Genomic DNA, 14,687 nt, shown 5'->3' on the forward strand with positions numbered 1-14,687 from the left:
CTCTCTGCTGGCTACAAACAAATTTGTTGTTAAGTATACCCCTGATTTGGTATATAATTGAATATATTTCGGTGTTTTTATTTGGACAAAATGTCGGAGTCGTTAATAACTGCCGTGGGCCGTGATGTCTTTAGTACTCCACCAGATAACTCATGTTATTAACGTCCAGTCTTCCTGGACCTGACTTGTTTATTATTGACTATGGAAAAAAAACAATGCTTGCTTGCTCATTCTTGAAAAGAGAAACAACACAGTATAATTGTCATTTAAGTGATTTATTGAGCATGTCTTCCATCTCTTGGTAAAGGACCCATGTCTCTGTAACCCAAAAAACATGTATTAGATGCAGTGAAAATAGGTTTGACTTCAATTTGCAAATGTAGAACATATGATTAATCTGGTTATAAATGCATTTGAACAATCAAAATTTTTCCTTACAATGCTATTGGACATTAATCTTAATGTAACTACTAGCATGACTTTTGACGGGATATAATTCCATTATTATGAGCCAAAAGAATAAGAAAGCTAACGGAAACGCTACTTCAACCAAGAACCTATCTACGTGTTGGGGTTTAGTGCAGCGTGATACATTTGTTATGCTCTTTGGCATAGGGTTGTGGGGATATTGAGGTTAACTTGTGACTAAACAGTAACGTGCGCGTCAATGAATGCGGACATCAGTGCATAGTATGACAGTAATCATACTGTGTGGTCGTGTAGTTGTAGAAGGATACTTTAGAAATCCATCAGAATATTTGACCAAAGACAAAATACAAAGCTAACTTGGTACCCTTTACTTCCATATTTTCTCAATGATCTAAAATCGCCCGCAACGGACATAAAATGAGTTTTAACCTGAAGTTTATGTTGATTTCTAAACAATATTTACATTTAAACTACAAAATAAATATTTATCTTATCTCAAGTTCCAGCTTTGCCCCGTGGCCAATCTCAAAGATTCGCCTGATCTCAAAAGTAGAGTAAGAGTTGACCGATCACAACTTTCTTGTGTAAGAGAAGCCCGATCACCTCGCATTTCGGTAAACCTTTCACAAACCCCTGGATCAATTCCCGTGGTTCTCGCGATCTTGATTTACACGCCCTTGATTTTACCGACTAGTCAAACGTCGAGGTAACGAAAAAGGAATAACGATATGGGAGGTAACTCGTATTGCCTAGGAACCACCGCAACGTCCTGTTTTAAAGGACATTAAGACATCCTAATGCGGTACTAATGCTGTCTAATAAATGCCGTTATACTCCTACCTAATATTGAATTTCGTCTGGGAAGAAACTGAAGTCAATCGTGAAACCATCTCCATTTACGGATCCATCACTTGTGAAGACGAACTGGAAATGACCATCAGTACCTAGAACAAGATAAATACCTATTAGATGGTGGAATCGGTATAATAGAAAGAAGAATGGCAAACAATATACGCTGTTTGATTAAAAAAAGAGAACTATACACACGCGAGAATCACAGACCCTCCGTCAGAACACATGGCAGTTGACCTAACTTCTTCAGGTACTGGACAGGAAAATAGTGTGTGGAGAGTATGTTGAACCCAATCGTTAAACACATGCCACGTGAGGAAATAGAGGAAATTCCACTCGTATGTGTGGTACTCACTGTACGTCCTCTCTCGGATGTTTGTTCCACACAGCTTGTCTCCTGCCATCTCAACAGCGTCGTATCGGCAGCTTCTGGCTCTCTCAACGTCAAACAATGGGAAGGTGAAGACTAGGTCACCAGAAGTGGGGGTGTTGATGGTGTAGGTGCAGTACATGTTGCTCTCGTAACCACCTGGCTGTGACTCAAACGTTCCGGATGTGGCGTTTATAGTTGCATTGCAGTAGACTGAAACAGGTACGATTCATCAAGAGATTCAGTGATAATTGTAACTGAGTAAGAATTAGGTTTGATGATGGGCCGAAAGAGAAAAAATATTCTTTTAATTTAAACTTGAGAAACTGAGAAAATAAAACAAATGTGAAATTATGCAAATGTAAATCTGAGATAATGGACACATGAAACTGAGATAATGGACACATGAGACTGAGATAATGGACACATGAAACTGAGATAATGGACATGTGAAACTGAGATAATGGACATGTGAAACTGAAATAATGGACATGTGAAACTGAAATAATGGGCACGTGAAACTGAGATAATGGATATGTGAAACTGAGATAATGGACATGTGAAACTGAGATAATGGACACGTGTAACAGATAATATACATGCATTTACGTACCGAGATCAGTGAAATAATTAAAAGAAAAGCCGCCACGCCGAACACTTCCGTCACTGGTAAATGTCATGTCAACTGTTGGCCCAGTATCTACAAAACAGTAATACGTATAGGTAAAACAAGACAAAGTTAAAGATAATTATATAAAGCTTTTGAATGAACAATTAAAATAACACAAATACAGCACCTTAGTGAGGTTTTTGTTTGTGATAATAACCATGATTCACCATGGTTCATTATAAAGCATACCAAGACTATCTTACAGCTGTTATTAAAAATTAATATTGGTGCTACCGTAGTCACCAAAACAGCACCTTAGCGAAGCTTTTGTTTGTGATTATAACCATGATTCACCATGGTTCATTATAAAGCATACCAAGACTATCTTACAGCTGTTATTAAAAATTAATATAGGTGCTCCCGTAGTCACCAAAACAGCACCTTAGCGAAGCTTTTGTTGGTGTTTATAACCATGGGAGTTTTGCGTTCTCGATTAATTAAAAAGTATATCGAGACTATCTCACATTGTCGGATAAAGGACTCCTTTGCTCCACACAACTTCTCGGTGGCGTCATCACTTGTTATTGTTAAACTGTCATAGTCGCAACCCGAATCGTCCTCCATGTCAAAACGGGTGAAGTTGACAGTGGTGATGTGAGGGGTGGAGGGGGAACGGAGAGTGATGTCACAGTGCTGGTTGTTATCGTAAGTGTCAAGGAAATTAGTGGCCAAGGTATAGGTGCCCTCGAGATCTTCACTGTCGAAGTTGCAGTCTGGAATTTCAGTACAGGTTGATATAAGCAGCCTATCACATGAAACATATGTGTTATTAAAATAGAGGTTTGTATAGGAGACTAGAACGACTAAAACAGATACACAAACCCTACCCCTCTATTTAATGCAAAACATTTTGGGTTCCGATTACAGCTTCACTCTGATTATGTTCCTTGGTTTGTCAGCACAAAACCCGTGCTCCTGTTCTTCACTGAAAACGCCAAAGACCGTTTAACTAATTGACTAATGTTTTGTTTGTTTGTAACGCCGCACTCAGCAATATTCCAGCTATATGACGGTGGTCTGTAAATAATCGAGTCTGGGCCAGACAATCCAATGATTGACATCATGAACATCGATCCACGCAATGTGGATCGATGACATGCATCAACCAAGTCAGCGAGCCTGACCACCCGATCCCGTTAGTCGCCTTTTACGACAAGCATAGTCGCCTTTTACGTCAAGTATGTTATGCTGAAGACCTATTCTACCCCGGATCTTTACGGGTCAATTCAACTCACTAATGTAAATATAAAACCCTCGAATTTATAATTGGAGGTCTATTAAAGGTTTATTGGCGGGGTTATTGCCTTGCTGGCAATACTCCGAAATGTTATCATGTTTGGTGGAACGAATGTGACACCGGTAACACAGTACATTGGTTTGGTTTGGTTTCAGTTGTGCCTGATCTGTGAGTAAATAAAATACATTCTTATTTGCTGAGATGAAACAATGATACATGTATGTATTACATTTGATAAAACGTTTGCAGGATGGTACCTATTGCCAACCTTTTGGGCGTTCAGCAAAAGGCGATGAACCAAGGACTGGTCGGCTCGGAATCAGTATACCATGTCTGAGTGAGGTATCCATGTTAAAGTTCGGTATAGTGTTTCAGTGTCCTCATTCCCGGCCGCCTAGATATGTATGTTCGTGATACACAGAGGAATATATTGATACTTACCATCTACGAGACTGAAGAGAGCCACAAAGCCCTTCCTAGTAACACTGCCGTCACTCCTGAAGCGGATGGTAGCTATGTCATCGGCTGACACTGGAAGAGACATGACATAGCTGTCACACAAGGGCAGATTAGTAGTCCGAACATCAACTACTATGAATGTCAAGCTACACGCGAGCAGCCGAGTGAAGGATATGATTAGATAGATCGGAATAGGTTGGTGGTACATATACAAAAGACGTTACAATTATTATCGTATACCATTTGAGTCACACTGCCTGCTTCTCTTTACCTTCATTGATTTGTCAAGAGTGAAATGTTAATATCAACTACACTTGTCCATGGGGACTTACATTTCGTTTGGATTGGCAAATCACTTCCACAGTATTTATTATCCCCACTTACCTCTCGTTGCGTTGGGCAAATCGCTTCCACAGCATTTATCATCCCCACTTACCTCTCGTTGCGTTGGGCAAATCGCTTCCACAGTATTTATCATCCCCAACCTGGACGTAGTCGTAGCTGCAGCCGCTCGAAGACTCTATGTCGAGGGCGATGAAGTTAATATCCAGATGGAAGGGGGTATTGCGAGTGAACACGTATGAGCAGTTCATGTTGTTGGGGTAGTTACTGCCGGTACCGGGGAGACTTTGGATGACGCCCATAGAGACGTTGGTGTTGATGTATGTACAGTCGCCATCATTCAAGGACGGAACACCTCCTGAGTGGCAGAAATCGTGAAACAGTGCACACATCGATATCTGATCAGTAGATTCCGACATTGTCTTTGAAAAAATCTCAAAACAATATAAAAAAATATCTCTCCTTTGTAAATCCTATACTTGATCATATGTTAGCTTTGGATCAGGAAGCCATTTTGTTACCGTTTGTTTTGTTTTCTATTTGGCAACTGAAACAACAGTGGACATTTTCGCTTCTGCTGGTATGTATGTGCGTAGCCTGAAGATGTATTGGCGTCAATGTCACAGAATGATATTAACCATATTTGATGCCCCACGATAATGCTGCGTTTAGAACTTGTACAGATTAATTTTGCTTACTTGGCTGGATGGTGTATGTGGCGCTGTACCCTACTCCTGTCTGACTGGAGTCAGAAGAAAATGTCACTGTGACGTTACCTCCTTCTGAAATGTCTGAAAAATCAACGTATTACTGCACTGAGCACAACTGAGATTGCAATGTAATGAGGTATTTTGAAACACCTTTCAAACTGCTTCGTATGTGTTCAGCGCTCTTTTCACTTAATATATATTACTTCCTTATGTTAAAGATGTATAGGGTTCTCTCAAGATCTACGCACGTCAAATCCATTTGATTTTATTATTCGTGTGTCGCAGGTGACTAACTAGCATTGTTGATGAAACAGATACAACTTTCTGAAAGTTTACTATTCTGATTTACAAATTCTATTGTTAGCACGTTTGTATTGACTTTCTTCGTACTTTTGAGATTGACAATTGTTAATCCGACTGATATGTAACTTGCATGCTGGACTAACGTTTTTCTAATTACACCGGTGAACCAGAAGTAAGATGTAACAAATGTGTGAGACTGACACTCCACTGTGCTGTTGTCCCAGCTTGATCCACATCCCTTCTGGCTGTAGCCATCGCCCATATCAACCTCCAAGTAGTCGTATCTACAGGATGATGAGTCCTCGAGGTCAAACGTTGTGAAGCTGAGGACCAAGGTGTATGGTACACTGGGGCCTGTGATGACAGTGACACACTGCACGTTGTTGGCGTAGCTGCCATTGCCGGGGCTTGTCAGGGTGCCATCATCTGATGTCAGAACTTGGGTGCAGGTATCTGTCGTGATGGGATGTTAGAAGGGAATTGTTATATGTGTAGAATATCAATAACAATGCATACACTTTATTGACAACTTACTTTGAATTACATTACGGAAATACTCATCTGAATGGTCCCTAATGTCGACATCGGATTGGACGTAGTGTATACATTTCCCACATATACACGTGCATACAGTTCTGAATTAATATATTTAATCCCTACAATGTTACAGGTTCTAAACGATCATGTACACAATATAATATTCACTATTTTAAAGGATACCTAATTAGACAACTACAAATTGTACTCACTTTCCTCGGTGTTGGGGAGACTTGTAGCGTTCACGGTTGTATTCACTGTCCAACACACACCCAGGTAAATCACATATGAACAAAAGCGACAAGTACATTCGATTGAATAGTAACGTTTGATGAATATTTAGTAATAAAGCAATACACAGGGTATTGTTGGATTTCATTTCTTGGGCATAACAGCAATTTCGAGGGGTAAGACCTACATTGATTTAAGAAAGCCAAGTTCACAGTGACATAAGTAAATTCGCCAGGATTGTTCTAACTATGACACACGTTAGAAATACTTCAATTGGTATCTTGCATTCAATTACATAGTGCACTTAGAGTACCTGGTAGCGTTGTTGCTTCTGTGAAATTAGTTGACATCGTTGCGTTAAAGATAACGTCCACTGGATATGGTGTTGTCTCGACAGATTCAACCTCTCGAACTGCAAAGCGTGACAAACAGCATGTTAATATATGTAGTACAGTAACAATATACGTATATTCATGGTGTGTACGTATTTTCTATCTACATACGAATCCTTGATATACGTTATTGTCAACACTACATTATTGTCTTGGCTATATCCGTACTGTCTTTGTTTGACACCATGATGCGAATAGAGCTCTATAATCATAACAAGTCTCCATCAATGATTCACCCTCCTCTGGTGGAGTGTGTCAGGTATTTACCTGGATTCATGGAATACGTGGCCTGGATACCCCGTCCTGTCACTGATCCATCGGAGTGGAAGCAAACATTGAAACGACCGTCGTGGAATTCAACTGGAGGTGCAAAAATACAACATCATATATAAGTTGGGACCATCACAAACATGTTGTATGCGCGACTTTGAAGCTATTAGTATGACATATCCCAGTAATCAGTCGCATACAAACACCACCTGGATACTCTCTCTCCCTATCAAACGCTTTGTAGTATTCAACGACTGCATCTGAACATGCCAACTAATTTCCATCCTGTTTTGCAAAACTTATAACCCTGTGGTGTGTCATACCACTTAGGTCCTTTCAGAAACCTCTGTATTCAGAACAAAATTTGTCGTCAACTCACACTCTCTCTGGGTCCCCGCATCTACAGTGCCACACTCCCTCAGTTTTGTGTTAACGTCATCAAACTCAATGTAGTCAAACACGCAGCCGGTGGCCTCCTCGATGTCAAACACGTTGAAGACGAAGGTGATAATGCCCGACCCGGTGAAGCTTGGTCTAAGAAGATAACAGACGTCCTGGTTGTTGCTGTAGTTGTTATCATCGTTGATACTGATGCTGCCATGGTTGCCATAGTAGCTAGTATTGCCTGGTCAAGAAGCAACTATATTCATTTAACATATCATTATACTTGTTATCATTTTGGAACTCCAACCCAAGACATTCTCAAATCAATCAACTCATTTTTTTATAAACACTGAATTAGACGATACCACATCGTAAGGAACAACTTGTTTAGAGAAGATATAATGAGCATATGATCTATGATCCAACAAACGATATGACTTAGAAACAGAATTGTTTCCTGCAAATTGTTTAACCCAGAACAAAGTTCATTTATGTTTACGTTCTTGCTCATCTGGCAAATCTTTTACCATAATCTCTTATTAATAACGATAGTGAAAGACACTCCATTTTACTGCTAAATAACAAGAACACTATATTTTATCTCTTCTCTGAAATAGATCTCATTCAGAATGTATTTCAGGTTCTATTTGTTGGTGATGACTTACCCAACAAACCTAAGGGTTCCGCTGGAGGAAGGGTCAACACTGAAACCGATAAATAGTAAAAAATCGGTCAACCACTCTTTATATATCAGGGTGATTCATAAAATATAAATTTCACAATAATTACAATAATATAAAGTGGTGTGTACGTGAAGAGAGAGTGAGTGAAATCGACCTTGTCTGATGCCTTTTTCAAGGACTTTCATTTATTACATGTGTTTGGGAAGGATGGGGCAGGTACGCACACCTTTTCGCGAACACTTGGTATCATCACTATTTTAAAGTGATTCATAATCACATGTTCACGGTATAGACAGAATTATACAACTAATTCTGCTTTTAGCAAAATTGTCTTATGAATATATGGATAGGCCTTGTCAATTGTATTTACAACAGAACCTATGTGTGCGTGTGTTAGTCATACCTGGGTATACAGAGTAGAAGCCTCTTACACCACGGCCAGTGACAGAGCTATCACTGCGGAAACACATTTCGAATTCAGCACCCGTCACATTGACTGGAACAAAACCAACGACATTACATCCATAAAGAGTTGTCAATACTTCTTTTGTTGTAGGCTAACATAACCGTACATGTTGAAAGTGAAATGCAGATCTCAGAGATTACCCAGAAACTCTAATAATACAAGTAGTGCTAAAGCGGAGTGTTCACACAAAGATAGATAGGTAGTCTCAATGAAACACTGATGAGGAGCCAGCACAGAATCCAAGAATGCAGAATTGTTTTCATGTAAGATGTAATTACAAATTATTTCTCAGAAATTAAAATGAACCCATTGATTCTAGTTTGCAAGACTGCGTGATTATTCATACATTTGCACTACACCACAGAAAAGAACATTAGGTTTCCCTCACATGTGTTCCTGAAGTCAGTGATATTCCTTCCACACAGCGACGACTCAGTCTGATTATCCCAGGTAAATGTCAGTGCGTCATACACGCAGTTGGTGCTCAATTCCACATCCACTAGGTCCAGCTCCAGGTCCACCCGCCACTCCATGCCCTCAGGCAGGGGAGACTGGAAGTGCCAGCAACACTGCTCGTTGTTTTCATATTGATCTTCACCATTTGTCGTGAAATATCCATAAGAGTTAGATACTTCACCTCCGGTACATCCTGTAGTGCGAATATTACGAAGGTTGTGGAAACATGACCAATTAATCAACAGTTAATATTAAATAAGCGTCCTCGATACCATATACACGTCACTGAGTGATCAAGTCGTGATTAACGTTATAATGTATTCAGTTGCACGAATATCATTTTTTTTCAATTATAAAACCGTAGTAAAGACTGTTGTTAAATGCCTCACGGATGTATTCAAGCAATATAAATAATGAAATCAGGGCCCGAAACACCACTGATTACGATCGGGATAAAAAGAAACGCAATCAACGGGCCTGACCACCCCAACGTTTGACTCGCCTCGTATGACAAGCACACGCTATGTGAGGACTATTCTAACCCGATATCATCAAGGGGAATCAGTTATGTAGTGACGGCTTTGATAAGCTAGTTTTTACTTTAGCATTACTTACCGGAACTGTTCCTCATGGCTGGTTCTTGTGGATACTCAGGGTAGGCTGTGGTGTATTCAGGATAGTATGTGGCGTAGTCAGGGTAGGATGTGGTGTATTCAGGATAGTATGTGGTGTATTCAGGGTAGGATGTGACGTAGTAAGGATTGGATGTGGTGTATTCAGGGTAGGATGTGAAGTAGTCAGGGTAGTATATGCCATAGTCAGGGTAGGATGTGACGTAGTAAGGATTGGATGTGGTGTATTCAGGGTAGGATGTGACGTAGTAAGGATTGGATGTGGTGTATTCAGGGTAGGATGTGACGTAGTAAGGATTGGATGTGGTGTATTCAGGGTAGGATGTGACGTAGTAAGGATTGGATGTGGTGTATTCAGGGTAGGATGTGAAGTAGTCAGGGTAGTATATGCCATAGTCAGGGTAGGATGTTACGTAGTAAGGATTGGATGTGGTGTATTCAGGGTAGGATGTGACGTAGTAAGGATTGGATGTGGTGTATTCAGGGTAGTTTGTGGTGTAGTCTGCGTAGGATGTGGTGTGTGTGCTCACTGGAAGAAAAAGCGTACAACGTGTTACGCTATGCAAGTAAAGTATGGTTTTAATTAACATAAACAATAGAAACATAATGACGTGCCAACATTTAATAATGAATACAAAACATGTATACTGGACCAAACCGAGTATAAGAACACCGATCAGGTACAATGGTCAAAATTATATAGATTCACCTCACTGAGGTCTCCAGCCTTATTTACATAATATCAACAAAGAAAGAAGATCAATCACTAGTTAGTTTACTACAGTAGACTATTCTTTTCACCTGTACCTATTCCGTAGGTTCCACTGACGCCTTCTTTGGTGACGGAGCCGTCGCTGCTAAAACACACTTGGAACTGACTTCCTGTGACCGTAACTGAAACATATAAAACCTGAAATAAGCACAGTGACAACGTTGTAAAGTTTAACAAAAAATATAATGTAAGAAAGAGGAATAATCGATTCAACGAATCAGGTCATTTCAATTGTTCCCTTTATAACTAAAATGATTGGGAGATTGAATTCATGTTTTGGTGTTGTTTGTGACAAATTCAACATATATTCATGAACATTCACAAAGCAGCATATTCTTGAACAGTTCCTTCTGGGAGGAAGCATCAGGATGTCAGTTATCAAACATACCATATTGGTATGAAACATATTACACAGTTTAATCATTTACATTTTCATGTTTAACACAGTGTGTGAGGAAATACTGTTACTGCTTCTCCATGCTTAACATTTTCGACTATCATGTCTTCTATCATATCTGCACATCTGATAACTATTTAACATAGCACTCACATGTCCTTGAGAAGTCCGTCTTCTGTCCGCACTCCTTCACAGGCCCATCGTCCGTGTTGAATGTGAGGGCATCATATATACAACCAGAGCTACTTTCCACGTCAAACGTATCAAACTGGAATGTGATTGTCCATGTCCCTTGAACATCAGGCACGATGTCCCAGCAGCAGTTCTCGTTGTTGCCGTACTCACCGCCAATGTTGGTGGAAATTGGGCCGAAGTTGTCATACCTTTGTCCCCCATCACAACCTGTGGAAGGAACGTGTTTAACTTTACACGCTAATGATGGACAACCAAACAATACATGCTGTGTTAATTTGGAACTCAAAGGCAGGCACAGCACTAATTCGAAATGACATATATCGTATTCATGGGATCAGTTTGGGCCCAAAATGTCCATACGGAATCCTTTTCAACTGAAAAGCAAAGTTGTTGTTTAGCAACAACGCAAATTAATCCATAATTCACGACAATGAAATATATCTTTTCTTTTTATAGCCTGTCTCTTGACGTCGTATTTGTTATAATTAGCTTGCAAATGATTCTTTGGTACCTGACTAACTAACCAAGCAATTTGTTTGCGTTTAAGATTGAGGTCTTCTGTTTGCTGATTTTACGTTTAGGGAGCGCAAAGATAATTTACGCAATCAGATTTTTGCAAAGTGTGCACTCTCTCAAGGATTTTACGTTTATACCTCCATTAACGAAAACAAATCAGTGAAATCAATACCAGTACTTACCGGATGTTTGCCGCTTCTCACGCGATTGAGCATTCTGTGGCAAAATTCAAACAATTATATTTTTGATCAAATAATAATTTCTATCAGCAATTCTTCCCTTGGGATAAAACAGACATACCCTGTCTGAACAAACGGCTTGACCTCCATACTGATACTGTGTAACAAACATAATTATCAATGTTCATATGCGCACCTCACGATTCCAATTCAATTGTTGAATTATACCTATTTCTTATATGAACAAGAGTAGTCCTATCACCAGTAAATGATATGCTCCATTATCAACATTTGCTCGAGATATGATGTTTAGTTGACACATTTAATGCAACGGAAAACTGTCCAGGATGGCGATAGCATGGTTTTGTGTCTAAAAGCGGGAAAAGCACAATTTCTATTATTTACCAGTACTTGATTCAAAATGAACATTCCCCCAATCTCATTAAAATCAGATCTTAGTTATCGCTACCGCTAAACAAAGATCTGAGGACATCCCATTACGGGTCACGTCAGACCGACCTTTCGCGAACTTTGATCGACCAATGGAATGACCAATCAGAAGGCAGCTTTCTCGTGCTTTACGAGACAAATTTCAAACAGGCGACTACGTTTCGAAACATTTTTGACAAATTCTCGATTACGAATTTGAAACCCGAACAAAAAACATTCTGGAATGGCTAATAGATGGTCTAGATTGTAAGGATTCAGTCGTTTAACCCGTAACTATCGTTCGGAATACCCCATGTTAAAGTTTTCGAGATTTCATGATTAGAAATCACGTTCCGACTGTCACTTTTATAATCCAGTAAGCGATGCACTGATTGGTCGGATGAAAGGTCGTTCTGACGTGACCCCTAATGGGATGTCTTCAGATCTCTGTTTAGCGGTAGCGAGAACTAAGGTCTCATTTTAATGAGATTGAACATTCCCAATATGCCTTCACAACCGAAAGGGGCATGATATTTAACATACAAAAACATGTTTCAAAACTTTTTCAGAAACCTCTAGCAAACGTTATAAATACAAGCTGTCGGTCATATATCAAGACATTCTTAAGATAGTTCCACTCTTTAAAAGTCTGCTGTTCTGATTGATCCAACAGTTTAATCATCATACCTATTTCTACATGTGGTAGAACTATTCGAGGAAATATACTCACATTGAAAGCCCTGCCTTCAGTCTGAGCCAAAAGAAGGCTCACTACCAAAGTAAAGCAAATCATGCTTGGTACATACATGTTGCATGTGTTGAATACTGCGAAATGTAGCTGCATTTATACATATTCACAAAACAAACACCTGTTAAATGCAACAAAAAATTATGTAATACAAAAATGTTTGTCAATAGAACATGACGAAACACTTAATCATAAAAGTAAACTTGCTTGAACATCTGCAGCTAGTAGACGCTTCACCTGCTACCTTCAAGCTTCGATATTCACACTGATGGGCAGGTGACCTAAAGTATGGAATATGACTACCTGTCGTTTTTACTCAGCTATATCACTCACAGGCAGAACACACGATTGTAAAATTGGCATTTGTTATGAACAACACGTATTTCACATCGTCGTAAACTGACGTAATCAAATCTGTAAGAAAAATCCAAGTTGATGAAACCAACAGATGGTTTAATTCAAAGAAAAAATATAATATATATTTCGGTGTGCCACTTTTTGCATTACTTTTCTGATGTAGCATCTAATGCTTTTCTGTAATCGATGGGATGTAAGTGGTGACTCAGAGCTAGATATGTGCAGTATCAGCCATTATATTACCAATGTTCCCCACATAACCAACAAAAGGCGATTTATAATCAAGAAGATCGTTGTGCATTTTTTTCAAATTTCACATAGAAGTGCATTTTGATAAGGAGAGTGTCGGGCACATTACACACTGTTTGTTGTTAGGCAGTTTTGTTCATATATTCTGGAGTTGACCTATCCATTAAATCCTTGGATCGTCTGTTCAAAAAGGCCTGAAGGTATCATATCTGCTTCTTAACTCGTAATATCATGCTTATAAGACTACACCCCTGGCTTTACCAATTTCCAGGAAAGGGAAGACAAAAGCCGACAATAGTCTGTGGTTCAAAAATAATACTATCAGAATACTACTGTGCAGAAGATTGAGAACACAGTATTGTGCTGAATTGGATTGACATGAGTGAACCTTTGTGAAATAGTTCAAAGATGGATTTATGCAGTGTTGTTTTAGTGTTAGCTCATGAGCCTCCGCATATAGGCTGTAAATACGAAATGCTCTGAATTTTGGAGATAAAGTACTGTATTTTAAAATGTGCACTTTGAAAATAATTACTTACACATGGACAAATAGGCCAGCTATCTAAGAACGTGCCGAACTGGGTCCCGAGGGAGAGATAAATATAAAATAATATTACTCAAGTTCAAGATTAGTTACTAAGAGTCTTGACTACTTCGAAATAATGGTTATATGAAACATAGTTGTTCAAAATGAATTGTTAAAGTAAAAAGTAAACCTCCAAATAAATATGTTTAATTTAATCACAGCTTGTTATTTGCACTGCTTGAACTCAATCAAGTCATCCTGGAAAATATAATTTCTTTCGTTTGAGGGACGAATTAGAACGAAATTATTTTCTCCTAACGTCGGAAAGCACAACAAAGGGAGGTAACCTGGTTTCGTAACGGGTATATAAGAAAAGGCGGGAAGTTGAACTTCATTCTCAGGTGCGGTGCAGTCGGGCTGGCTATATTAAACATGGACGCCGACAAGCCCATATTGGAAAAGTTAGACGAGATTCTTCGCCATTTGGAAAGATCAAAAGCCGAAATAGCGCAATCAGTTGAAGATCGTTTACTTGGTTTTTGTGAAGATTTGAGGAAACGACCAAAGAGATATCCAAGTTGAAAGCTGATAAGGAATTTGTGTGGAAACGAGAAGGTTGTAGAATACAACACTCATTCAATACTGAAACTTTGGACAATTTAAATCAGTTAAAGTTTGTCTTAAAATTTAAGAAATACGACTACGCGGCGGAGCTTGTTGGGACGGAAAAAACTCGGATCGAGCAGAGAAACAAACTTATTAAGATTGCCGATACGTCGGAGGGTGGATGGGAGACTGTAAAAAAATATGTTGCACGAGATGTGGCGTCCGACTCCGAAGACGACAAGAAAATTACAAGAGCAGAAAATAAAGCTGTCAAGAAAATCAAGTCCAAG

General features: G+C 39.2%; 1 protein-coding gene across 2 annotated transcripts; it reads right to left on the bottom strand.

The window, feature by feature from the left end:
• Window positions 1-259: 259 nt before the first annotated feature.
• LOC139472957 (cubilin-like) lies at window positions 260-12,719 on the bottom strand. 2 transcript variants are annotated; one of them, XM_071255429.1, is made up of 21 exons: window positions 12,642-12,719; window positions 11,486-11,519; window positions 10,746-10,994; window positions 10,231-10,317; window positions 9,407-9,952; window positions 8,724-8,984; window positions 8,273-8,365; window positions 7,852-7,890; window positions 7,182-7,427; window positions 6,800-6,892; window positions 6,454-6,552; window positions 6,122-6,166; window positions 5,574-5,825; window positions 5,058-5,150; window positions 4,454-4,717; window positions 4,000-4,089; window positions 2,786-3,034; window positions 2,265-2,351; window positions 1,637-1,864; window positions 1,270-1,373; window positions 260-318 (listed from the first exon to the last, which is right to left on the bottom strand). In XM_071255429.1, exons 1-20 carry the CDS (start codon window positions 12,717-12,719, stop codon window positions 1,270-1,272), a joined length of 3,237 nt encoding a protein of 1,078 aa, XP_071111530.1. In that variant the 3' UTR covers window positions 260-318. The 2 variants fall into 2 exon arrangements, with proteins under 2 accessions (XP_071111530.1, XP_071111529.1); XM_071255428.1 differs by having other exon boundaries at window positions 10,225-10,317.
• Window positions 12,720-14,687: the final 1,968 nt, after the last annotated feature.

The sequence above is a fragment of the Haliotis cracherodii genome, unplaced genomic scaffold (assembly GCF_022045235.1).
Source record: "Haliotis cracherodii isolate W230 unplaced genomic scaffold, xgHalCrac1.p SCAF_26, whole genome shotgun sequence".
Classification (NCBI taxonomy): Eukaryota; Metazoa; Mollusca; class Gastropoda; order Lepetellida; family Haliotidae; genus Haliotis; species Haliotis cracherodii.

Excerpts from the sequence above, each read along its gene's own strand:
- LOC139472957 (XM_071255428.1), bottom strand. The coding sequence starts at position 12,719 with ATGTATGTACCAAGCATGATTTGCTTTACTTTGGTAGTGAGCCTTCTT. Across the intron at positions 6,893-7,181 it reads TGCGGGGACCCAGAGAGAGT|TTGAATTCCACGACGGTCGT; the intron begins GTGAGTTGACGA and ends TTGCACCTCCAG. Across the intron at positions 1,865-2,264 it reads TAATTATTTCACTGATCTCG|TCTACTGCAATGCAACTATA; the intron begins GTACGTAAATGC and ends TACCTGTTTCAG.